General features: G+C 42.6%; 1 protein-coding gene across 2 annotated transcripts; it reads left to right on the top strand.

The window, feature by feature from the left end:
• The first annotated feature begins 228 nt into the window (after window positions 1-228).
• On the top strand, window positions 229-22,709 carry UHMK1 (U2AF homology motif kinase 1). Of its 2 annotated transcripts, XM_040460913.1 has the most exons (8): window positions 234-688; window positions 2,100-2,392; window positions 3,150-3,341; window positions 5,370-5,464; window positions 9,097-9,173; window positions 9,324-9,422; window positions 11,686-11,774; window positions 15,766-22,709. In XM_040460913.1, the coding sequence occupies exons 1-8, from the start codon at window positions 421-423 to the stop codon at window positions 15,910-15,912; spliced, it is 1,260 nt and encodes a 419-aa protein (XP_040316847.1). In that variant the 5' UTR covers window positions 234-420; the 3' UTR covers window positions 15,913-22,709. The 2 variants fall into 2 exon arrangements, with proteins under 2 accessions (XP_040316848.1, XP_040316847.1); XM_040460914.1 differs by lacking the exon at window positions 11,686-11,774 and having other exon boundaries at window positions 229-688; window positions 15,766-15,910.
• The last annotated feature ends 2,571 nt before the right edge of the window (window positions 22,710-25,280 follow it).

The following is a 25,280-nucleotide window of genomic DNA, read 5'->3' as shown; positions in this document are numbered from 1 at the left end:
AGGGTCCCAGTGGTGAGGGGCGCGCCTCCGCAAGAAAAAGGACTAGTCTCAGTTTCAGGAAACGTTCGTGAAGGCACTTAGCGTCGGCCTGAGAAGCAGGGAGCACCCCGCAGAGTTTAGCAGCTCAGGCTCCAGACTTTTCTCCGAAACCTAATTCCTCCGCTCAGCTCTAGACCCGCCCCTTCTGGGCCCGCCTCCTCGGGCCTGCACGATTGGCTCTGCCTCCATTTCCGGTTTCTGGAGCCCGGCGCTCTCGGCTTCCGGTGTCATGGCGGCTTGAGGTCTCGGCAGTCGGCGAGGCGGCTGCAGGCCCCTCCCTGCGGAGCCGCTGGTCCGGCAGGCGGGGATGTGACCGCGGGCCCTGCCGGCCTGCCCCGGGCGTCGTCTCAGCTCCCGTGCCAGCGCCCTCCGTCCGCACCGATGGCGGGGTCCGGCTGCGCGTGGGGCGCGGAGCCGCCGCGGTTTCTGGAAGCCTTCGGGCGGCTGTGGCAGGTACAGAGCCGCCTGGGGAGCGGCTCCTCGGCCTCGGTGTATCGGGTGCGCTGCTGCGGCACTCCCGGCTCGCCCCCCGGCGCCCTCAAGCAGTTCTTACCGCCGGGAACCACCGGCGCTGCGGCCTCGGCCGCCGAGTATGGTTTCCGCAAAGAGAGGGCGGCGCTGGAGCAATTGCAGGGTCACAGGAACATCGGTAATTGCCGCCGCCTCCCTTCCCTTCTTGCCCAGGTCCCAGCCCGGTGGTACACCCCCTCTCTCAGCCTGGCGTTCCGTCTCCTGTCCTTAGGGCGGGAGGCGTGGGCCTGGCCCTCTCTTCCCCCGATCCTGGCCCTTTTCCCATCCCCCTTCACTCTGTCTGCAGGAGGGTGGAGTTGGTGGTCTGCCTAGCCCAGTGTCACGTAATAAATGCTCAGTTAAGTTCTGCTTTGCTTCGGGTCTCATCAGAAAATGCTGCACTTACCAGCATAGAGTTATCTTTCCTAGTGAAAGGAGGCCCATCTTTGCTAGATGTCTCATGTCTTGTATGGAAATTTTTGAATCTTCGCATACCAGTGCAAGATGAGAAATACTTCTAGGGCTTGTGGTAAATGCTGTTAACTCATACAGATGTTACCTGGTACATATTTAGCATGGATTTGGGAGAAATGACTCAGTATTAACATAGGATCCCTTATGGAAGTATGAGAATTAGGAACACGTTATACTTCGACCCTGGTAAGTCTATGTTGCACGATTTAGGTATTCAGAATATAAGATAGGTAAGATAGGTAACGATTACTGAAGATCGATCTGTGAAAAGAGCCTTGGCTGTCCTTACGTTAACAGAGTGTATGTAGTTAGTTAGAGCTTTGGCTAATAAATAAATGTCTTACTTCCCGGCAAGCATAATCGATACGTAATTTGAAGAGTGACCTTTTTCATAGTACCATTTTGGAGAGGAATTTCTTCACCGCTAGTGTTGCGGCCCCCCCCCCTTTTTAAAGCTTGCTAGATGATGTATATAACCCCGGTATTTGAGAGGGAAATTATTTTGCAGTTTTTGCAAGCTTAAGGACTTGTTGCGTCTTTGCAAGATTAGGTTAAGTTGTCATCTTGAAAGTCTTTTAAATGTCTTTTAAATGTTATTTGTTTATTCTGTTTTTAATATTTAGATTATAGAGTACTATATTGCGGTCAAATGCTTTACCCTTGACCTGTACCCCCCAGAGTGCTGTTTTGGATCAAGAACCAATCTGCAATTTTGTTTTCACCTGGTGTCACATCTGTCTTAAGAGTCCATAATATTTGGATTTTACTTTTAATCATTTTTGCTTGGTACCCTGAGTGCATATTCACCCATCACTGAATGCTTAGTGATACAGTTTGAATTAATGTGCCGTCTTTAATATCTTTGAACAGTAATGAGCTGTTGAAGATTTTCTCAGTTTAAAATAATCCAGTTGCCAAAAAAAGTCTTATTTTGGGGAAAAAGAAATTACAGTGGAAGCTCGATTGCTCATCAGAGTTCTTATCTAGGGTATCCCAAATTTGTTCTGCAGTTATCTGTGTTGCAACTTATTCTGAGTCTGGTTTTGAAAGCATTATAATTTGTTTCTTTTCTTTAGTGACTTTGTATGGAGTTTTTACAATCCATTTCTCTCCGAATGTGCCATCACGCTGTCTGTTGCTTGAACTCCTGGATGTCAGTGTTTCGGAATTGCTTTTATATTCCAGTCATCAGGGTTGTTCTATGTGGATGATACAGCATTGTGCCAGGGATGTTCTGGAGGCCCTTGCTTTTCTTCACCATGAGGGTTATGTCCATGCAGACCTCAAACCACGGAACATATTGTGGAGTGCAGAGAATGAATGTTTTAAACTCATTGACTTTGGACTTAGCTTCAAAGAAGGCAATCAGGTAAGAAATACTTTAATAATAGGAGTGCTTTGGTAGACACTTAGAGTATTTTTTCTTTTTTTTAAAATTTTATTTAAGTTTATTTATTTTGAGAGAGTGGGGGGAGGGAGGGAGGAAGGGGTAAAGAGAGAGAGGGGGAGAGAGAGAGAATCGCAAGCAGGCTCTGCACTGTCAGTGCAGAGCCCCACACGGGGCTCGAATCCACGCCACCGTGAGATCGTGAGCTGAGCCGAAACCGAGAGTCAGAAGCTTAACCAACTGAGCCAACCAGGCGCCCTGACTCTTAGAGATATTTCTAAAATACTGAAGTGGCTTGGGGTCACGCAAATAAAAAGAATTTCGTTGCCACCATGTGAAAAAAAGGACGTGTATTTGGGTTAGGTGGGGTAATGAACAGGTCATTACTATTACTGGCGTCCCCAGTGTTGGGGCTCATGGCAGAACGCCTGTGACAGTTCTGGCAGACCCTCCGTTCTCCACGGGTTGTCAGCTCTTTGCAGAGTGTCCTCATTTATCAGCAGTGCCCAACAGGCAAGAGATTATCTAAAGAAATGAGCAGCTGTGTAGAAACGTGCAGTTTGCCTGTGAGAACTGCTCGGTTAATGAACCAAATAACTGGGGTCAGCAAGGACTACAGATTTGTTGGCATTCGGTTTGGCAGTGGTTTATTACACGTTTAGAGAAGTAAAAACGTGGTCGAGATGGCAGGAAAGTGAACAGTCTTTTATTGGTCGTGATACTTACTCTTCTTCTTCAGGATGTGAAGTATATTCAGACAGACGGGTACCGGGCTCCGGAAGCAGAGCTGCAGAATTGCTTGGCCCAGGCCGGCCTGCAGAGTGACACGGAGTGCACCTCAGCCGTGGATCTCTGGAGCCTAGGAATCATTTTACTGGAAATGTTCTCAGGAATGAAACTGAAACATACAGTCAGATCTCAGGAATGGAAGGTAAACTGCACCAGTGCTTTCCTCCGGAATCCTTAATTCCAATTTAAAAGCACGCAGTTTATAATGAGTCTCACCGGGGCCTCTCTGTACTTCGTCTCTCACGTACTCCTCTTCCTGCGTTTTCGGTGCCTTAAGGGCTACTATTTATTCTCATAGATACAGATGTGCTCGTGAGTGTTGCACACCTGCTGATCTTAGCCTGGGGCCCGGTGCCTAGACTGCCACGAAAGTGCTCGATAAAATGAATACATGCATTTTTCCAAAAAGGCAGAAGGGATTTCTGTTTAGTAATTTAGTTATATTACATCCTAAACTATTACTAATGCAACAGTACATAAGTGAAATGATGTTTACGTAAAGGTTTATAGTTAATGCCTCATAGTATTTTAATGCACAGCCTCGCTGAATTTCCTCGCAATTCTGTGTGGATCATCAGAGAGCATATTGGTCATTCTTTTGCAAATGACAAACTGGAGGCACAGACGTATAAGCCACTTGGGGCACATCGTACACCTGGATGTTCAGAGCTGGGCCCCATACTCTTCTTCCTAGGCTGAGTTTAGTGTTCTGAACGTGCTCCGTTCCGCAGTGTTTTAGATTTACTTATGTTCCATATATGAACTATGCCGGTAAAGTGAGTGCTGCTTAGAGCACTGTTGTTGTGGGAACATGAGTTCTAAATTCCAAATCCTTGCCATAAGAATGAACTTTATGTATGTTCGTAACTTAGGAATTAACTGTGTTTTCAAACGTACTGTGGGGCTGCAGTGTTGGGAGGGTATCATTCCCCTTTAGGCTAGAGGTGTGATAAATAATACCATGTTTAGGAATCATTGGTTCTGATATTATGCAACAAGTGTTTTTTGAGTATCTTGTAATACATAGTTTGTGAATGGCTCTTGTACCACATGGGGTTTATTTCTTCTCAACCCCTAGTCTTCTATTTCCGGAAGTATCCCTGGAAGGAATGCTTTCATGGTCTCTCGGGTGTACCTAATGCTTACTTTTGGCAAAAAATGCTGCCATGCAAGTAAAACCAGAGTCATTGTTGCACATTGGTACTTTCAGACAATCAAGAGGCTCAGCAGTCTTTGTTCGGTGCTATCCCAGATACAGATCAATTCCTTGTGTTAGTTTTGACTGTCTTTGAGACCGTTAGGCTGTATCTGCTTGGTCCAGAGCTGATCAGAACTAGGTCACATTCAGGCATTTTGTATGCAAGTTGGAGGCATGATGTGCATTAATAAAATCCCGTGTTCACCCTTCCTAAATAAAAACAGTATTTTGTATTTTAATCACCTTCTGTGGAGGCAAAATTGCCAAACGAGTATGAGTCTGGGCTCTGAAGACAAACTATTCGTATCTTGCCTCCGCTGCTTTCTAAGTTATTTAGGGTAACTGAACCACCGTGTACTTTCTGTAAATCGAGGATAATAGTAGTATTTTTCTCACAGAAGTGTTGAGGTTAAAAAATAAATGATACCACTTCTTAGCGTAGCATGTTGCCTGTAGTAAGTATTCAGAAAATTTTAGTGATAAGGATGTTATCAGGCCTTTTTACTCGTGTCTACACTTCCACCTTCTGAGAACTCATAACGTTCCCCAGGATTTAAACTATGAATATGGCAGATCCAGATTTTAAATACTACGTTGCATTCTTTTCATAGTTTATTTGTATCTGAAAACCAGTTAAAGACTCCTCACTAAGACACTCCAGCCCAACTGTCACACATTCATTGTCTCACTTTGTATTAAACTATGTTCTTATGTGGTTGCTTTGGCATTTGTTCGTGTTTGTTCATCTAGTAAATATTCATAGAGAGTGCCAGGTACTATGCTGGGTGCTGAGAATCGAGAAAAAAAAGTTCCTCCTCTAGAAGCTCAGAGTTACGCACATTCAGGTGGTAAGCTCTGAGAAGTGTTTTCTGTTGCGTTTTACGTACCAAATAGTACAGTGCTGTGTGCCTGGTACTCAGTAAATACAGACTGAGCGGAATAACTAAAGGAAGATTCTCTCTATTTTTTTAGGCAAACAGTTCTGCTATTATCGATCACATATTTGCCAGTAAAGCCGTGGTGAATGCCGCAATTCCAGCCTATCACCTAAGAGACCTTATCAAAAGGTACGTTATGTGCACTTTAAAGTTCTTAAATGTGTACATGTACTACATGAATGTGGGTTTTTTTTGTTTGTTTGTTTGCTTTTACTGACAGGATTCACATTATTTCTGGTGATCGCGTAGAGGCTCTTCTCGGCAGCCGTACGTCGGTCCTCTTGTAGCCCTGGCAGTCCTGTATTACTTGATGGAAATTAGGGTTTTGTTTGTTTTTTGTTTGTTTCTTCTAGGGTCTTTTTGAAAGTAGGTTTAAAAAAAAATTTTTTTTTTTTAACGTTTATTTATTTTTGAGACAGAGAGAGACAGAGCATGAACGGGGGAGGGTCAGAGAGAGAGAGGGAGACACAGACTCTGAAACAGGCTCCAGGCTCTGAGCTGTCAGCCCAGAGCCCGACACCGGGCTCGAAATCACAGACCGCGAGATCATGACCTGAGCTGAAGCCGGACGCTCAACCGACTGAGCCACCCAGACGCCCCCCGAAAGTAGGTTTTTAAAGAGAGTGTTTATTAACTAAAGACTGAGTTTGCTTTTGGACTACCAAAAAGCGTTTAAAATAAGGTAGCTATGCATTATACTTTAAATAATTACCGTGGAAAACTGTGGGGACAGAGATAATGGTTTTGTTTCCTGAGTAGGTCCAAAACATTAGATATTTTAAAATAAGACATCATGTGTATTATCATGTAGTTGGTTTTTCACGTTTTTCTCATTATGGGGCAGAAACGAACAAGATAATTACTGTGTTGCAAAAGAGTAGATCTTTTGATCAAGTCAGTATTCTTTCTTTGGAGTATTAACCCTACCACCTTCCAAGTAGGTTTTGGGTTTTTGGTTGTTTTTTTTTTTTTTTTTTTTACAGCTTCTTATTTTGAAATAATTACAGATTCAAAGGAAGTTGCAAAAAATGTTACAAAGAGGTCTGTGTACTCTTCACCCAGTTTCTCCCAGTGGTAACATCTTACATTACTGTAGTGCAATATCAAAACCAGGAAATTAATATTACAGTCCACAGAATTTACCCAGATAAGGACTTACAGTTTTACTTGCACTTATTTTTGTATGTGTGTGTGTTTTACAAATTGGTTTTAAATAGCTGTTACTATCTGATTGGTATTAGATTTACAAGTTGCATTTTTCATAGAAAAGATGGCATTGTGAGACTGTGTAATAGGTTGTAACTTGGAAGTCAGATCAGATCATGTAAGTTCTGGTATTGACTTTGGGATTTTTTTTCCCCTTGATTGTACAACAAGCAAATACTAAATTTGGAAGCTACAGAGAATTGTGATCAGCAAAATAAAAATTATAAACCTACTTTCTAGTGTTAGCACTTGGTATATTTCTTTTCGGTATTTTTCCACATATTTTGCTATGTACGCATGCAAATTATTTGAACCTTTTTTATTGTAGAATAAAACACAGATATTGAAAACAAATGTGTAACTTAATGAATCCTTAGGAATACAGTTGTATCTATCATTGAGGTCAAGAAATAGAACTTTGCTGGCTACCCCAGAAATCCTCTGTCCCCATTCTAATCTTAAACCCTTCTTCCTCCTTAAAAGCAGCCACTACCCTGACTATTATGGCAATTACTTCTTTGTATTCTTTATAGTATGCATCTTTAAACACTATGGTTTAGTGCTGCTCTTCTAAAAAAAATCCTTTTTAAGTTTCTTTTAATCTGAAAGGTCCTTTTCCATTTCCTACCCCACTTTCTCCTTATTTACTTGTTCCCTTATTTATTGGGTTGTTGGCTTGCTATAGCTGTCCACAGTCTGCATTTTGCTGACAGTGTTACCCTGGTATAGTTTAATGAATATCTGTTTATTTCTTGTAAATTGGTAGTTGTATCTAGAGGGTTGATTTTGGTGTGTGGGGGGGAGCAAGACTACAGATAGTATTGTGTTTTTTCGTTAAGGAGGCGCATAACGTAGCTATTAGAAACTGTTACCGTTCAATGCTCAGATCCATTACTTTCTTAGGGTTTGTAGAATGGTGATGTTCTTATTCTGTCCTTCGTGCTTCATTTGGTTAACCAAAGACAAAGTAAATGCTTGATTCTCTATTTACTGGTTTTCATAATGCGTTGATTCTCTGTCATCCTCTAAAGGGGATCATTCCCTTTTGAAAGTTCAAAGTATCATTATTTGGTAACTGCAACCCATTGCAGTTCTTATCCTAATTGAAGCTAAAATTGCCCATCTTTGATGAATGTCAGCATGTGTAAGTTGGATTTTGCAGACATTATTATCTTTTTTTTTCAATTTTTTAGGAATGTTTATGTTTGAGAGATAGAGAGTGCATGAGCAGGGGAAGGGCCGAGAGAGACGGAGACAGAATCTGATGCAGGCTCAAGGCTCTGAGCTGTCAGCACAGAGCCCGATGTGGGGCTCGAACTCATAAGCCGTGAGATCATGACCTAAGCCAAAGTTGGAAACTTAACCAACTGAGCCACTGAGGTGTCCCTGACCTTATTATCTTTTATAGCTTCCTTGCTATCTGGTGTAACAAGATGTTCCCAATTCATCTTATACATTTCCTGCCCCAGACCTGGAAATAGCCATTTCTCCGAGAAGCCTGATTTCTTTTAGTAGGAAGTAGTATTTTAAAACCACAGTCTGAGTTTTGGGAATACTCATTGCTAGGGGTGCCTGGGAGATTCAGTTGGTTAAGCGTCCGACTTCTGCTTAGGTCATGATCTCGCAGTTCGTGAGTTCGAGTCCCGCATCTGGCTCTCTGCTGTCAGTGTAGAGCCCGCTTTGTGCTTGATCTTAGCCAAAAGGCCGAGAAACGATGCAGAACCGGCTTTGGATCTTCTGTCCCCCTCTCTCTCTGCCCCTCCCCTGCTGGTTCTCTCTCTCTCTCTCAAAATAAGTAAATAAACATTAAAAGAAATTATGTGGGAATACTCATTGCTACTGGGATGGTCATTGTTTCTAGGCCTTTTAAGTGGACAGAGTTCGTATGAATATTCCCCATTCAAATTCAAGACCACAGAGTTTTTATATAACTTTTATTTCACATCTCTTTCTCTTTCTGTGTCAGGAATTCTGGTTCTTAAGGACAAGGGAAATGTTAGAATATTTTATAATTGCTCATTTGTTTTATTCCACCTTATATTAAAACAGTCTCAGGATAATAATACTCTAGGAAGATTACTAAAAATGGTTATTTTTGCATATGCTTTTCCCATTCTTCCCCCATTTGAAAAATAGTTGTATCTGGGGGTGACTGGGTGGCTCAGTTGGTTAAGCGTCTGATTCTTGATTTTGGCTCAGGTCATGATCTCACGGTTCGTGAGTTCGAGCCCTGTGTCAGGGTCTGCGCTAAGGGGCAGAGTCTGCTAGGGGGATTCTCTGTTTCCCTCTCTACTTCTCCCTCACTTGCGGGTGTGCGCTCTCTCTCAAAAAATAATAAAAAAATCGAAAGACAGTATTGTGTCCTAGGTATGTATCATGAGTTATTGAACCATTTACTTGCAAATAGCATTCGTGTATTTTGTAGAGGAATGCTCCAGGAAGCCATGCTGACATAGTTAATGTTGCGGTGAACATTAGACATTTTAATTGTCTTCAGTGGTTCCGTTTTCTTAAGACTTGACGATAGTCACAAAGATCCCTGTCTGTGTGTTTAGCATGCTTCACGACGACCCAGGCAGAAGAATCCCTGCTGAGATGGCACTGTGCAGCCCCTTCTTTAGCATTCCTTTCGGTAAGCTGCCTGCGGCTTTGTTTCTTCCTTGGTCATTTGACGGTCAGACATCAGAACTCACTTACATTCTGTTCCCATGCTCCTTTGCCTAGTGTTCATCCATTCATTTGGGGGAGTTTACACTTAACCATGTTGTATGAACCTCAACAGCCCCTCATATTGAAGATCTGGTGATGCTTCCAACTCCAGTGCTAAGGCTACTGAATGTGCTGGATGATGATTATCTCGAGAATGAAGAGGAGTATGAAGGTAACTGCTTCCTAAATTACATTTTAATTTTTTTCGTATCTTTTTTAACTCCTTATAAAGCATATTTATTTGTTTATTTTGAGAGAGAGCGCGCGCGCATGAACGGGGGAGGAGCAGAGAGAGAGAATCCCCAGCAGGCTCTGCGCTTGAACCCACGAACCATGAGATATAACCAGAGCCAAAATAAAGGGTCAGATGCCCAGCCGACTGAGCCCTCCAGGCACCCCTGCAAGAGACATTTATGTCAACAAATGCTTACAGTTTTGATAAATCGGAAAGTAGGGTAATGTACAGAGGCAGAGAGGAGAGGTACTTAACCCAGGTTGAGTGACCTGGGTATCTCTATGGAGGTGATGGCTGAGCCTTGTTAGTAACTGGACTTGCTTGGCTAAGAGTTGAGGGATTGATGCGGAAATGGCATAAAGGTGAGAGATGAGAGAAAACGTGGCATGTTCTGAGAATAACAAACTGTTTGGTGTGGTTGTATCTTAGGATGTTTATTGGGGAGCGGTCAATCAAGGCCGAAGAAATAGCCGGGAATACAGATCTATAACAAACTCATTTGCTGTGTTAAAGAATTTGGATTTTATCCCAGAGACAGTAACACTGGAATATGACACAAGAGAACCTATACCTCAGGGATAGAACAGTCCCTGGCTTATGAAATAAGTACTCAGTAAATATTTGTGCTTGGCTGAATAAAGAGCCATGAAAAAGTTAAAATAGGGGAGTGATATAGTCAGACTTCTGTTTTAGAAAGAGTGTTCTGGAAGCACAGCGGTGAATGGGCTCAAGCAGGACCCAATTTAAAAATACCAGTTGTTTCGTAGTAAACGTTTTCTTTGTGGAAAATTAAAACCGTTACAGACAAAGCTAACTTGATCACACTGCGCCTTTAAGGGTAAATTATTTTATGTCCCTGGGCTATATGTCATTATTTGACGAATGACACAAGCGTAATTTGTTTGAATCTGTAATAGTTGTGAGAATCTGCAGCCTCAGCTTTTCAGGATGCCTGTTAATCGGAAAGAATAGTCTTGCCTTCAACATTGTTTTAATCAGGTCATGGTGCACCAGGGGCTCTAAATAATCTCTTGGTAATACCACTTACGTCCTTCGTGCCGATCTACTTACTGTCTTCAGCACCTACTTCCGTCTCCTAATTTTGTTTGTAAAACTCAGGCTTGGGCTTTCTTGAATATATCTTGGGCATATTACACCTCCTCTTTTCTTTGTATTTTGTTGTGTAACGCTTTATTCCTGCACGTAAATACATCGAGTGTTTACACGTTGCTATTAAATCTTAGTGTTTAAGAATCTCATGAACTAAAGTGTCACAGACAACATAGTAGCATTAAATACCTTTGTTAGCTCTGATTAGTAAGGTCGTCATCAGGAACGCTCACTAGTGTTAGATAAATTTGCTTAGCTAGAAATCCTATGTATTGGGACAACTGTCTTGGAATCTGGGTGGGGGTGGGACAGGATTTAAACCTTCCCCTTTAGACCAAAATAAATTCCAAATCAGGATTAAGATCGAGATTCCAAATCAAGAGAATAAAGGGAAAAATTATTTAACTTAATTGCTCTTAACACAGAGCTCTTACAAGTCGGCCCAGTAAATAGTGGGTAAAGGATATAGTTGGATACTATAGTAAAGGGTATGTGAGTCGGTCTCCTATCTTTCATTCTCATCTACTGAAATGCTCATTAAAACCACACAGTGAGGGCACCTGGGCGGCTCAGTCAGTAAGCTTCTGATTTTGACTCAGGTCATGATCTCACGGTTTGTGAGTTTGAGCCCCACATCGGGCTCCATGCTGCCGGTGTGGAGCCTGCTTGGGATTCTCTGTCTCTCTTTCTCTCTGCCTCTCTGTCTGCTCCTTCCCTGTTTGTTCACTCTCTCTCTCTCAAAATGAACTTCAAAAAAAAAAAAAAAAGGCAAGATTGGAATTTTTTACTCAGAAAAAAAGCATATATGATCATATTTGCTTGTATAAGCTTAATAATATTTAGGGAAGGATACAGAAGAAACTGATAATTTTTGTTGTCTTCAGGAAGGGGAAGAAAAAAGCAATTGGAAAAGTGGGACGTATTAAATGCTTTGAGTTTATATTATCCTTAAGCTTAATTTTAGAAGGTGTAGAAAATGACCTCATTACTTAGATACGGATTCCTGAATTCTTTGATGATTTAAAGTTTTTAAATAATGAGTGCTTAGTAATTCAGCAATGTGGTTACTGTAATGTGTTTTCATAATCAGATGTTGTAGAAGATGTAAAAGAGGAGTGTCAAAAATATGGACCAGTGGTCTCTCTCCTTGTTCCAAAGGAAAATCCTGGCAGGGGACAAGTAAGTGGACGTTTTCATAATTTCAGAATTACTCAGAGATTACTAAAATTCTGAACAAATGTTGTTTAGTTCTGTCGAAAGATGTACCCAGAAACGTTGCTAGAAATTATGAGTTTTGCATTACGGATGTTCTTATTTTCTTACTTTTTGCTTTTTTCCAAAGGTTCTGCACTAGGCGTGCATTTTTTTTTAATCAGTTACAACTTTTCTCTTCAAAAGTATAAAATCTACTTTTGAGCCGTTGTGAGCACCAGTGACACGAGCTGTACCATAGGCTAATTTAGGTCACGGTCAGCTACAGAAATACCGTGGCCTACTTTGTTCCGATTAGGTAGGGTGAGGAAACCATTGAGGTTAGGGTCTCATTATAATGGAATTATTGGTGCCAATTTAAAGAAGGCAAGTTCACCGCCCGAGAATCCTGAAACCTGAGTTCCAGTCTCCGTGTGACCAGCTTTGTGAAGATGATCCTTAGTTTTTTCATCTGTGAAATGTACAGGCTAAAACTACGATTCAAAAATTTTTGACTAAGATTATTAGAGAAGTCTTTTGAAGATCTTTCTTCTACCTGTAGTATTTCTGCTTTTCTGGAACAGAGGATTATTTTATTCAGGGTTTCTCAGCCTCGACGCCATTGACGCTTGAGCTGCATAGTCCTTCGTTGGGCGAGCTGTCACGTGCACTATAGGTATTTAGCAGCGTCCCAACCCTCTACCCAACAGATGCCTTCCTCCCACCCCCCTTTGCAGCTGTGGCAATCAGAAGTGTCTCTCAGCACTGCCACATGTCCCCTGCTGGGTGAAGTCACCTCTGGTTGTGGATTTTTTTTTTTAATTTCTTTTTTAATGTTTTTACTTATTTTTGAGAGAGAGAGAGACCGAGTGCGAGCACGGGAGGGGCAGAGAGAGAGAGGGAGACACAGAATCCGAAGGAGGCTCCAGGCTCTGAGCTGTCAGCACAGAGCCCGACGTGGGGCTCGAACTCATGAACTGTGAGATCATGACCTGAGCCTAAGTCGGATGCTTAACCAACTGAGCCACCCAGGCGCTCCTGGATTATTATTTTTATGTTTTGGTTCAATATTATATGAAAATTCTTGGCAACTGAAAAAAGAAATGAAAGACATTTCACTCTGATCTTAGTGAAAAATCATTGCCAAGGTAGTAGTAACAACATTTATCTCTTTCAGGGTCAGGAGCATACTAAATGCATCATTGCTGTTTGTTTAGTCAAGGAGTATTTATTGAGCACGTATTATTATGTTCTAGGCCGGGGGATATAATAGTGACACAACCAGACACAAGGATATGTAGCAATAAGTGCTGTGGAGAAAAGGTCTAAGGAGAAGAGGTTAAAGGAGTGCTGTGTGTGTGTGTGTGTGTGTGTGTGTGTGTGTGTGTGTGTCGGGGGGTGCAGTTTTCTGTTGGGTGGTAGGGAGGGGCAAGCTGAAGTTACATTTGAGTTGAAAGACAAAGGGGATGAGGAAAAGAGTTCCAGATAGAGGGAACAGCAAGTTTCAAGGCCCTGAACTTGCCTGGCAGGTTTGAGGAGGTTGGTGTAGCTCCAGCAGAGAGAGAAAGAGGGGGCATTACGGCACGTCTGCCTTAATGGAGGGGCAGATCAGGGGCAGTGAGCCTCGTGGGACTCCAGACACCTTTACTCTAAACCAGCGGGGAAGGTCTTTGGAGATTTTGAATTAAGGGCTAACATGATCTGACCTGACATGAACCTCGGCAGTCAGTATGAGATGGAAGGTACAGAATAGAGAAACAGGAGGAATGTTTTTGGGTAAGAAGTATCCAGCCTTCAGATGATATGGAAAAACAGATCTTCGTCAGCGAGAGGAAATATGCTGCGTTAACAAGCTCTCACTGACATTTAGAGGAGAATGAAAACAGCCGATAGGCTCGTGGAATCTCGGATGGAACTTCTGTAGGTTGTTGATACGTCTGTTACCTGGTTGGCAAAGTCAGTCTTCATTCAAATAATCGATTCAAACTAACGATACTATTTGGTTTTTTAAAGAATGTTATAAAAGTCACTAAAATCTAAACTATGGAATGCGTCTTGTAATTAGAAAGAGTAGTCAAGATTAAAATTGATATAATTATTTAATTTCATAGTAAATTATAAAAATGTTTTTCCTCTTTAGTTTGAAATGTTGCAATGTATAAAACTGGAGGTCGGTTGTCTGTGAAGCCAGGAGCATCACAGAGAGCATGGCTCTCCTTCTGGAAGTGCACGTCTGCTCACTGAACGCTGGTGTGTGGACTTGGAAGTTACTGAGAATCAGGTTAAAAAAAATCAGAAAGAGCTGCATTGTCATTGGACATCATCCTTTAACTTTTCTGTTCAATGAAAAGGCCTATGTCACTAGAGCTAACTGGTACTCAGGTGCCTGGGTGGCTCAGTCCATTAAGTGTCTGACTCTTGGTTTCGGCTCAGGTTATGATCTCATGGCTTCATGAGTTCGAGCCCCACAGTGGGCTCTGTGCCGACAGCATGGAGCCTGCTTGGATGTCTGTCTGTCTGTCTGTCTGTCTGTCTCTCACAAGTAAAATAAACATAAAAAAATGGGGGGGGGAGTGAGCAGTCACAGGCTGGGCATAGTGCTTTGTTTACCCATGGAAGAAGATTCAGTTCAAAAGTACTATATTTGGAATTGTCTCTTTTCGTGCCCTGGAGGTTTCTATACCCTTCCGAAGCAACTTTGTCAAGTGGAAAGGGGAAATGGAAAAGGAGAATCTGCCTTGAACTTCTTGGTGGATCCAATTTTAGGAGCAGGTATAAGAGAATGCTGAGACTCTGGCAATTGATTTCCTTCAGATGGCCTATTTTTGGTTTCCCTTTGAGAGTCTGAGTGTCTAGGATGCTTGCACCCCGGTTTGAAGACTGTTAATTAACAAATGAGCGAGTAACTGAGGAGGATGAGGCTGTTCTTTTTCTGGTTCACAAATTCATGGGTAATTGAGGACATGTCATTTCACATTATTTCGTCTCCCAGTAACTTTTACTTTGGATCATCAAAAAGAACATAAGTTACTAGGCTGTATCCTCTACCTGTCTCAGGAAATCTGAGGCTCTGGAAATGGAAATTACCTAGTTTTAAACTCTTCCTTATTGTAGTCACGGTTCCTACGAGTCTTGTAGGTTTCGTGACCAGGTTTTCCTCCCGCCGCTTCTGAACGTGTAGGTTGTCTTTGAGACGCCGCGGGAGCACACCTGGTCTCCGGGCTGTTCGGCCCTCTCTTTGGCCTCTGAACATGGCAAACGGATGTACGCTTTTCACCCAACTTGTCTTCTGTGGATTTTTCCGAATGGAACTGAGGGAAATATTCTAAACCGTGCTCAAAAATGTGGTCTGTGGACCAGCAGCATTGGCATCACCTGGGAGTCTATTTACTTAAAGTTTATTTTATTTATTTTTAAGATTTTTTTTAAGTGTTAGAGAGAGAGAGAGTGAGAGTGAGCAAGTGGGGGAAGGGCAGAGAGAAATGGAGACAGAAACCAAAGCAGGCTCCAGCCTCTGAGCTCTCAGCACAGAGCCCGATGTGGGGCTCAAATTCACGGGGCATGAGATCATGACCTGTCAGATGCTTAACCAACTGAGCCACCCAGGCGCCCCTTTATTTATTTATTTTGAGAGAGAGTGCATGGGGGAGGGGCAGAGAGAGGGGGAGAGAGAGAGAATCCCAAGCAGGCGCTGCACTGTCAGTACAGAGCCCAGTGTGGGGCTTGAACTCACAAAAACCTGAACTGAACTGAAATCAAGAGTTGGATGCTTAACCCACTGAGCCACCCAGGCGCCCCTGGGAGTCTGTTGTAGAGACTCAGGCCCACCTTAGAGCTCCAGAAACCACGTCTGCGTTGTAACAAGGTGTGATCCCTATGTGTGCCCTAAATGATCCGTGCGTGTTCCCTAGAGTTGAAGAAGCCCTGTTGTAAAGCAGTCTTGATGGGAATGAAGCCACTTTTCTGTGTCCTCTTACAGGTCTTTGTGGAGTATGCCAATGCCGGTGATTCCAAAGCTGCTCAGAAATTACTGACTGGAAGGATGTTTGATGGGAAGTTTGTTGTGGCCACATTCTACCCGCTGAGTGCCTACAAGAGGGGATATCTGTACCAAACTTTGCTTTAATCAGTAACCTGAGGACTCTTTGCTGTTTCTCCTCCATTTCCTGGGTTATTGTATTCTACATCTGAATGCAGACGTACCCCCTTACCATTTTAAGGGAATACTTTGTACATTTATTTAATCCTACTAACGTGCTCAAGCAGTGACTGCCTTGCAAACATTTGGCACTGAGTAGGACAAGACCTCTCAGCTATACATTGAGGGGTTTTAGAGCATCCATATGGGCAACCTTTTGTTTTGTGCAGTAGGCCAAGTGCTGCTCTTCAGTATGTAACCTAAAAAGATACTAATTATTTCACATGATCATGAAGCAAGGATGAATAATATCATGTCATAGTGAACATTAACAAGTTTGTTAGAGTCGGTGACATCACTTCCAGATTATTCCTTTATGTTGTCAGGTGGTTCTTCCTTATCACTGATACTCATAGCTGGCACTGGATGTTCCCAGTAATTGTTAAGTGATTGTCCAGCAGCAGTTACCTACTGTGTTCTTAACACTGAGTTACAAATTTTTTAAAGGAGTACTGTAGTCCTGAATATTCCTTTAAAGAAACTGCAGTGAGCCTATCTACTTTTTTTTTTTTAATTAAGGCTTTTAAAATAGAAAGCTGATGCTTGATCTTGCACAATTTTTATGTCTAGTTTGTATGTTTGAGTGAGTGTGCGGGAATGAAAGACTAGAGGAGATTTGAGTCGGCGTGCTTTCTAGTGTGAGTCTTGTGAGCTCATACAGTCTGTACCTGTCTCTTTCCTAGCTGTTTCATGTCTGTAAGACTTAGGATATATGTTTTTTGAGAGTTGGTCTCATAGAATGTGAATGAGAAAATAGTTCATTCCTGAGAGGCTCAGAACAAATGAGTCTAGACTGGGTTAAACTGAAACTCTTAAATTGGTTGGAACGAAGCAAAAGTTTTGCTACGCGTATCTTGCCCCATCCTCCAGGCTCCTTTAGAACCTGTATTAGCTCATCTTTTCTGTACTGAATCTCCTGTGATCATTGTAAGATTTCTCAAGATCGAGTTCTGTTTACTATGATGGAAATTGAAGTGGGTCAAAAAGAAAGACTTAGATGTTCAGTGAAGGGAAAGGGAAAGAAAAAAACTAGGCAAAGAGAAAGTGGATAATCCGGGATTCTTGTTTTCCTTCCTCTCTTTCTCTGCCATCGCCCTCCCTCTACTACTTTTCCTTTTCACCCATTCTTTGCCTGCCTTCGTGGTCGAAGAAAAGCCAGGGGGGTGGCATCCCAGACCGTCTGGCTTCTGACTGCAGGGAAGTTAGGAAAGGTGTAGCTCTCATAAGATGGAGGGAGAAAGGAAGAAAAACTCATCAAGAATTCATGAAAGGATTTGCAGCAATCCATTGTGTCCCTGAGCACAGGATGCTCGTGCGCACGCTTTCGTGGACATGGGTTGATTACATGGTTTTAGGAGTGGTAATCATGGATTCCTCCCACGTTATGGTAGGTTGCCTTTAAAGGTTTAAAACTTGGGAAACCTTTTTAAAGCACTGATTATAAAAAAAAAAAAAAAAAAAAAAAAAGGATACAGGCTATGAATTTTTTTCTTGTTTCCTTATCTAAATGAAATTAAAAATGTTTTTTCCTAAGGAAAAAGCCTTTAATATCTTTCCCTGCTGGAAGCCGCTTTGTACAGTCTGTGTGTGTTAACGAGAGCCCAGCTGAGAATTTATATTTTAGAGGATGGATTCTTTTACCCTATTCAAACACTTGCTATTTGACATTTGAGTTATTTACAGTTACCATAATTATTCAGGACTCTCCCTTAATGTTTATTATGAAGCCGAATTTGGTATAAAGAGGTGGATTTATGAATTGCCTGAAGGCCTTGTGGCATCATCCCCAAGGGAAGATTAAATTGTAAGTGCCCTTAGAAGGAAGATGTGTTGTTTTTCATTCTGGCCGTCTCAGAAAATGATTAGCTGGTTTGTTTTCAAATACAAGTTCAAGAGCATATAACCAGTACTCTGGAAACGTAAACTTTCCTAAAACATAAATGTTTATGTGGGTAGCAGCTTCCATGGTGATTAAAAACGCCAGGTCCTTCTGTGCATACCGATGAACATGGAATACAAGTGAATTCTTTTAAGAGCAGGCATCCCAGGTCGGCACCTGTACCTTTCTCATCCGCCTCCACCCCCACAAAGAAGACACCCTCACAAATAAACTGCAGGGAGGCTTCTAAGCGTAGTGATGCCACGTGCTGCTAGCGTCGTGATGCTGAATGTCACGGCATTCTTCGTCTTATTGCCGATATATTCATACCTATATGTAGTGTTTGACACTGTAGAATTTTATTACAGAAGATCCTAACTAGATTTTCAGGGGGCCAAGGGACTAATTGATGAGCCTGAGTACCGTGCATTGAATTCAATATTTTATATTAAAGCCACCAAATTGAAAAAAGATGCCTCCTGTGATGTAAATTGTGATTTTATAGCTTTTAGCCCATTACTACCAAAGATGACGTTTGCAGATTCTCCCTCCCTCCCCCGATACTGTAAGAAGTTTCATCTTACTGTCTTTCTCAAACCTGAACCAAATATTATCAAAAGATGCGATTTTTATGATTCTTTTAGGGTGAAATATATACACACCTTTTGATTCCTCGAAGTTATTAAAAACCTAGGAATTTTCTTTTTGAGAGGTAGGGTAAAGAGGTGCGGCTTTTTGTCACTTAAACCTTACTCTTTCGGGCAAATTTTATCTCAGGTAGTTTTTCTTTCCCTAAGTTAGTGTCTCTGCTTCCTTCCCTCTTGCCTTGCTGGTTCCTCATTCTGTGGTATCGTCACGATACACTCTTGGCCCAGGAAAGACATATAAACTGATTATTCTGGAGGCGATCTTTGGTCCTTTGGAAACATTTGGGGGAGGTGGCCAGCTAGCCACTTTGAAAACTTGAATGCTCTCTTTCTAGGAGAGCAGGTGGAGCCAGGCACACCTCGTGAAAAGGTAATTGGCTGCATCTTAAAGTTGCAGTAAGAGATTGCCCTATTGCCACTGGATGTCTCCCCTTCTTTGTGGCCATCCGTGTAGCAGCTCTGTAGAGACGTTCCCTCTCTGTCCCGCCTTGAGCCCAAACTGGCTGCTTTTAGAACAAAAACCGTAAAGTACAGGTCTGCGCCTCCTTTCCCTTGTTTTCACTGAGACAAGTATTGCCTTCCTTTTGGCACTCCAGCTGCTAAAGCGTGCGGAGATACGTTAAATTAACCTTTAAAGGAAAAAAATATCCTTGCATTCTTAGCTTGCCTTCTAGATTCATGTTCCTTCTCCTGATAGTTTAACCTCCGAGCAGATTTGTGATCGGGAGTGCTGGCTGCCAGAAACCGGGCTGCCAGGCGGAGGAAGTCGAAGAGAGACTATGGCCATACGGTTTGTTTCGGCTTTATCACGCTGGGCTTACCCCCTGCTCAGGGCCTCAGTTGCCCTTCTGGAATAACCGAAACAGTCCTGGCACTCTGGTGCTGCCTCCTGGCTCCTTTGGGTGTGTTCATCCGATGCAGGGAACTCCCATTTTGTCATCACTTTCTTCTCAGGTCTTGTGTTCTGACTTTATTAGGCGTATCTCACATCATTTCTACCGTCCGTTTTCCTCCGCAGCATGACATTTCAGTTGGTGTAATTTATTATGCAAATCAGCGCCAGAGGAACTGATGGTAATTACAATAACATAGTTACTGGGTGAGGGCGTGGGAGAGACACTCTCACTGTGTGTTTCCCCTAGAGTTTTATGCAAGGGTCCGTGCTAGGTGGCTTTATTCAGATTAGTGTACAGATGGAATCGTATCACGACTAAATTTTAGTCTGGTGGGTGTGTAGACAGTCAAAGAATTAAGCAAGTGCCTTGTGTTTCCTGGAAAATATTAAAACTCATTTGGGTGAAAGCTCCCAGATGATGCTAATTTCTTGCACCTCTGCCTTTTCCTTGGAAGAACTTTTGGATGGAGTCACATAGTATAAAAGTCCAGAATGTCCTTGGTTTACCTTTTTATGTATGTGTGAAACTATTCATATTTGATTTTTCCCCCCAATATTGCATATGATGGAAAGCCAGAGTTAGCTGGCAGAATCTAATTCTTCCTGGGGCCTCGTTCCATTTTTAACGCTAGGTTCCTTCTTCAAATCCTACTGCTCTCGCTCTCTGATAGAATTTATTTCCCGGCAGGTATGGTCACACGCCGACCAGCTTTTGGTCATGATTAGCTCAAAGGAATTTCCATTTCCTCTTCAGGTGCTCAGTGAGGCACCTTTACTTGAGATGGTAGTCCTTCCAAGTGAGTGTTACTAGTAAGCTTTCACCATGAGTGGGAAGATGTTGAGTCTCCATAACGTGGAACTCTTCTGAACCTCTTGTGGTGTATTTGGATAAGTTACATTTTCTTAGTTACAGGGGAACATGCATATTTCCATTTTCAGAGTATCCAGAAAGTTGAAGAATTTGTTTGGTTTAAGGTTAGCTGCTGCTTTGCCTGATCACGCAGGACGTTGTGTTTTGTTCCCTTAGCCACCTCTCCCACCTCAGTGTTCTTCACTGTTGTTTTTAATTGTAGGATGATCAGTAGATTGACACAGTGGCATGTAATCAACAGGTACTGTGGCTATTTAAGAAGGAGATAAACAGTTGTAACTATTTTTGCTGCAATTTTATAGGAGAAATGGGTTATAAAAGAAATATCTATAAACCAGAGAGCATTTAGGAAATTGTATATTTTATAGGTGGTAATTAAGGTGATCTTCAGGATATAAGATAGAGAGTTTATGCAACTTTTGTTTTCCTGATGTAAAGTTTTTACTCATCTTCCTATATACAGCTCAGCACTTTCGTTGTCTCTTATATTGCTTATGAGGATTAATGTTTTAAATTCGCTGTGTTTGTGCTTTTCAGAGAGTTGTCGTAATCATGCGGTTATGTTTATATCCCCATAAATGCTGGGATTCATGGGAAACTGATCAGATGACTGCCCGGGTGTTATTTCCTATTCAACAGAGTAACTTCCACAGTACCCTAAAGGAAACCGGTGTGTGTTTTATGGCCTAGGTTCCCAGTACTTTCATCTAGAGGCAAAGAGAAGCACTCTATCTTACTTGCCTTACCCGACCATTAATCCTTGTTGTGCAGAAGAGAGCTTATTTTGTTAGACTCTTGACTGTCAGCAAGAGAATTATATCTAGTCACTGTCTCCTAGTTTGCAGCTGCCTTCCCTTCCAGGCTCCCCTCTTACTGGTACTCTCAAAGTCAGGACTGTGTTAAAAGCAGACGTGGTGAGGTGTTGTAAATCATGCGTACGGACGCAGAATCTCTTCGGTTATTGGAATTCTGTATCGCTGTGTGATTTTGTTAGCGTGGGTTGTCAGAAATCTGCCACATTTAAGAGTCAAGAAGAGAAAGAAAAGGAATAAAAGAGGTGAGGGCAGGAAAATGGCTTCCTTACTGGTATTAGTAATCTCCCATATAGCTTATGATCTAAAAGTGATCATTTATTTTGAAAAATCCAGGTGTGGTGCTTGTAGCCTAGAATAGAACATTGCGTTTCCTACACATTCCTCATCGTTGTCTCCCCAGAAAATTATTTTTAGAGTTTATAAACCCAGATTAAATATCCATATTCAGTTTGGCTTAATTTTTAAAAACAAATATTTAAACTCCAGTTTTTGTGTTTTTGATATACATCAACAGTCGTGCAGACCAAGGATCGGAAAGAAACCGGGGATTAAGCATCTCTGCATTTCCCTTTGCACATTGGGTACAGGGGGTATTAGTATGCACCAGCCGCAACGTTCTAGCACCTTATGGAAGTAAGTCATGATTATTTATTATAATTAAAAAAAAAAGTTCAGCTGCATCTCTGTAGAATACTTACTCTGCAGAGTGAAGCTGTTCTGTCTTTTCCAGCAGGATTGACTCTTTCGCTCTTAAGTCTTTATTGAGAAAATCTTAAATGGTTTAACATTCCTTTATATCCTCTTACCAGTGTCAAATGTGGGGCAGAAGGGATATTTTTTTCCCAAAAAGGGCTCCGTCTTTGTTACCCATTGGTCACTCTTCGAAATCCAATCACGATCAATAGATTTTAACAGTTGATGGCTTCCTCTATCGGCACTGGAGTGGTTGGTTGTGAAGGTTATCATCTGCTACTCTTTCCCCTCAGAAATCTGCACTTGCCGTGTTTTGGATAAGAAGGTTTGGTGGGACAGAATGTGAAAGATCACTCAAACCAAAGCCAGTTAAAAGGAGGATTCTCTCCTGTTGGTTTACCTCCACCTCGGATCTACAAGGATATGACAGTACACAGTGAACAGTCTGTAACATTTCTACCAGGTTTTCAGTAGCATATCGGTCTTGGCATTTCTTGGCACTGTGGTTCCCTGTCCTTGGTGATGTCTTATTATTTGTGAGTTTTGTTGGTTGGGTTTTGTTTTTGGTTTTTTTTTTTTTTTTTCTTTTAATAACTAAACGGGACTATAAACGTAGATGTGTATCAGTACCAAGAAGTCCTTTTCTGAAATCCCTAAATTCCTGATTCCTACTCAAGCCTTTTAAACTTGTTTTTTCTTGCTGAGTAGCAAAGAACTTTTATTTTTCACTTTCCTATATACCTAAAAAGTATGGACACTGCGTTTCAATGGACCGTGTTGCGTACAGTTTTTTGCCGAAAACTTTTTCTGTAAACACAATTGCCTTGTTCAGTTTTGTTGTAAACTGACTTACCGTAAGATGCACTGTTGATATGCTTTCTGATGTGTGTTTGATAAGGGTGATAAAATAAAGCTTAAAAATAAAGGAGTTGTGTTTTCATTTCAACTATTCCTGCATTTAGTGTAAATAGTCCAGTTTAGATAATAGGTAAATACGCTTATTTGGGGGTTTCATTTTTACTAGGAGCTACCATTGAGAAATTTCCATGTAGCCTCAACCATTTCTGAAGAAGATGGTTTTTCACTTACAGAAGTAGCGTGACGGTGCTGAAATGTAACTTTTCATTTTGGAATACATGTTCTTGGTACCGTAGAAACAGGCTTCTCTCCTGAAGGAACCAGAATTCTTAGTTGGAAGATTGGTGTTCTAATCTTGGTTCTTTTCTCAAGTCAGACGGCTTTAATCGAGTGACAGGTGACTTAATTTCTGACAGTCGCAGTATTTTCTTGCCATTATTTTTATACTGGAATCAAATGAAATAGTAGGTTCAACAGTAATCCCGTCATCAGTTAGGCGCGTCTCCTAGACGATGGTGCTGTTTTAGGTAGTTTATAGATGGAGCCTCAGGCCCCAAACTCGCCCAGTTTCTCGGAAGATTTAGGAGCGGCGGTCACACCCTGGTCTGTCTGCGAGCATCGCCCTTTCAGGAAGCCTCCAGACTGGTCCGGTCTGGACGGCAGTTCGGGTGAAAGGTGCTATCGAGAGGCACACCCTACTAGAAGTTTAAGAGCCCAGACGGACCAGAGAAAACGTTTAAATCCACAACTGCACCCTTGACCTGTGGAACGAGTCACCTGGGAGGGCTTGTTGGATTACAGATTGCCGGACCCCAGCCCCAGATGACGAGCGTAGTTCTCGGGGGGCCCGAGAATGTGCGTTTCTAACAAATCCCCAGGTGACTCGGCGGCTGCTGCTGCTGGTGTGGAGACCACGGCCTCAGTTGTAGGACTGGAGTCAAGTAGGCCAGACCCCAGCGCCGCCTGGGACTCGTTCTCAATCCCCCTTCTCCCTGATGGCTGCGGCAATGGTGGTAACTGAGCACTTAACTTCCTGCCAGGGTCTGTACTAAATGGTTTTAGCGTGTTGCCACCCCCGCCCCTCGCCCCGCCTTGGTCGTCGCAACAATCCGTGAGGAGGGTACCCAGTGTTCCTTCCATTTTACGGTTGGGGAACCGTTTACATTCTCTTGCTTCCTGGGGTTGGTCGAACCTCCCCCTGTCGGATCACCTTCCACTCAACCTGGCGACTCCTCTCAGATCGTCTTTCCCTTCCTCTCCTACCACTTAGGCTAGTTCTTGATCTGTTCTCTTTGCCGTGGCTTCTTACAGGCTCCCCAGGTCCGGTCTTGTGTCCTCCAGTCCCTCCTTCGTAGAGCTGACCGTCTTCACGATGAAGAAAGCCTGATCGTGCCACTCCCGTTCGCCCTCAGAGTCACCCCTAGTTCCCCTCAGGTTGGCACATGAGACTTCACAATCGGGCCGCACCTAGAAATCCTGCGTCTCCCGTCTCTGCCCCTACTTCTACTCTACCCTTCGTCTATACCGGATGACCCGTACTTCTGCAAGCCCCATGCTCTCTGCAGTACATAGAGCCTCTTAGTAAAATGCCATTCGGCTCTGTGTCCCTGCCGGTGGTCTGTGTGATGAAATCAGGTTAATCTTTTAAAACTGCTCAGTTGTCACTGTTTACATTCCCATCTGCTTGAACTTCCGTATCTGGGGCTCCTGGGTGGCTCAGTCGGTTGAGCGTCCAACTTCAGCTCAGGTCACGGATCTCATGGCTCAGGGGTTCGAGCCCCTCCTCGGGCTCTGTGCTGACAGCTCAGAGCCTGCTTTGGATCCTCTCTCTCCCTCTCTGTCCCTCCCCCACACGCACTCCGTATCTGTCTCTCAAAAATAAACATTAAAAAACATCGCGTATCTGAACAATCGAAATCCTCGAGTCCCTTCTTAATAGGAGTATGGTGAATTTGCTAAGCAACTTTCCAATTGAAACACATGCAGTGTTGAGGCACCTGGGTGTCTCAGTCGGTTGGGCGTCTGACTTTGGCTGAGGTCATGATCTCGCAGTTCGTGGGTTCAAACCCCACATCTGGCTCTGTGCTGACAGTGTGGAGCCTGGAGCCCGCTTCAGATTCATATCTTCCTGTCTCTCTGCCCCTCCCCCACTCGCACTCTCACTTTCTCTCTCCCTCTCTCAAAAATAAACAAACATCACACAAAAAAATAAAAAACATGCGGTGTTTTATTGTAATTTCTAGTTTTCTCCACCATTCTGCAATTTTTAATAAGACTTCTCGACTTACAGGTTGGAATGTGAGGGGATTTGCAACACATTATTATTAACCCATTTTCAAAGGTCCATTTTCCATGTACTATACCTAGTATTACATTAATAAATTATATCTGCCTGTGTTTTAGATACTACATATAATATCTGTTATATTTTAATATCTTCATTTACATATGAAATAAAAGTAATACTCAGATCAGTTCAAAGGAAAGTAAGTGATGAAGGCTGCACATTTAAATACCAGCTAAATCAGATGTCTCCCAGAGTTAGGAAGGTCGGGCCACCGGCTCTGGGACACGGACCTCTAAACAAACCTGTTCAATTGAACTTGTAAAGCAGGGGGAGTGTAGTGATTTTTCCTGT

The sequence above is a fragment of the Herpailurus yagouaroundi genome, unplaced genomic scaffold (assembly GCF_014898765.1).
Source record: "Herpailurus yagouaroundi ecotype Mexico unplaced genomic scaffold, PumYag 253, whole genome shotgun sequence".
NCBI classification, from domain to species: Eukaryota; Metazoa; Chordata; class Mammalia; order Carnivora; family Felidae; genus Herpailurus; species Herpailurus yagouaroundi.
The sequence above is the reverse complement of the archived record's forward strand: the minus strand, read 5'-3'. Positions and strand labels throughout refer to the sequence as shown.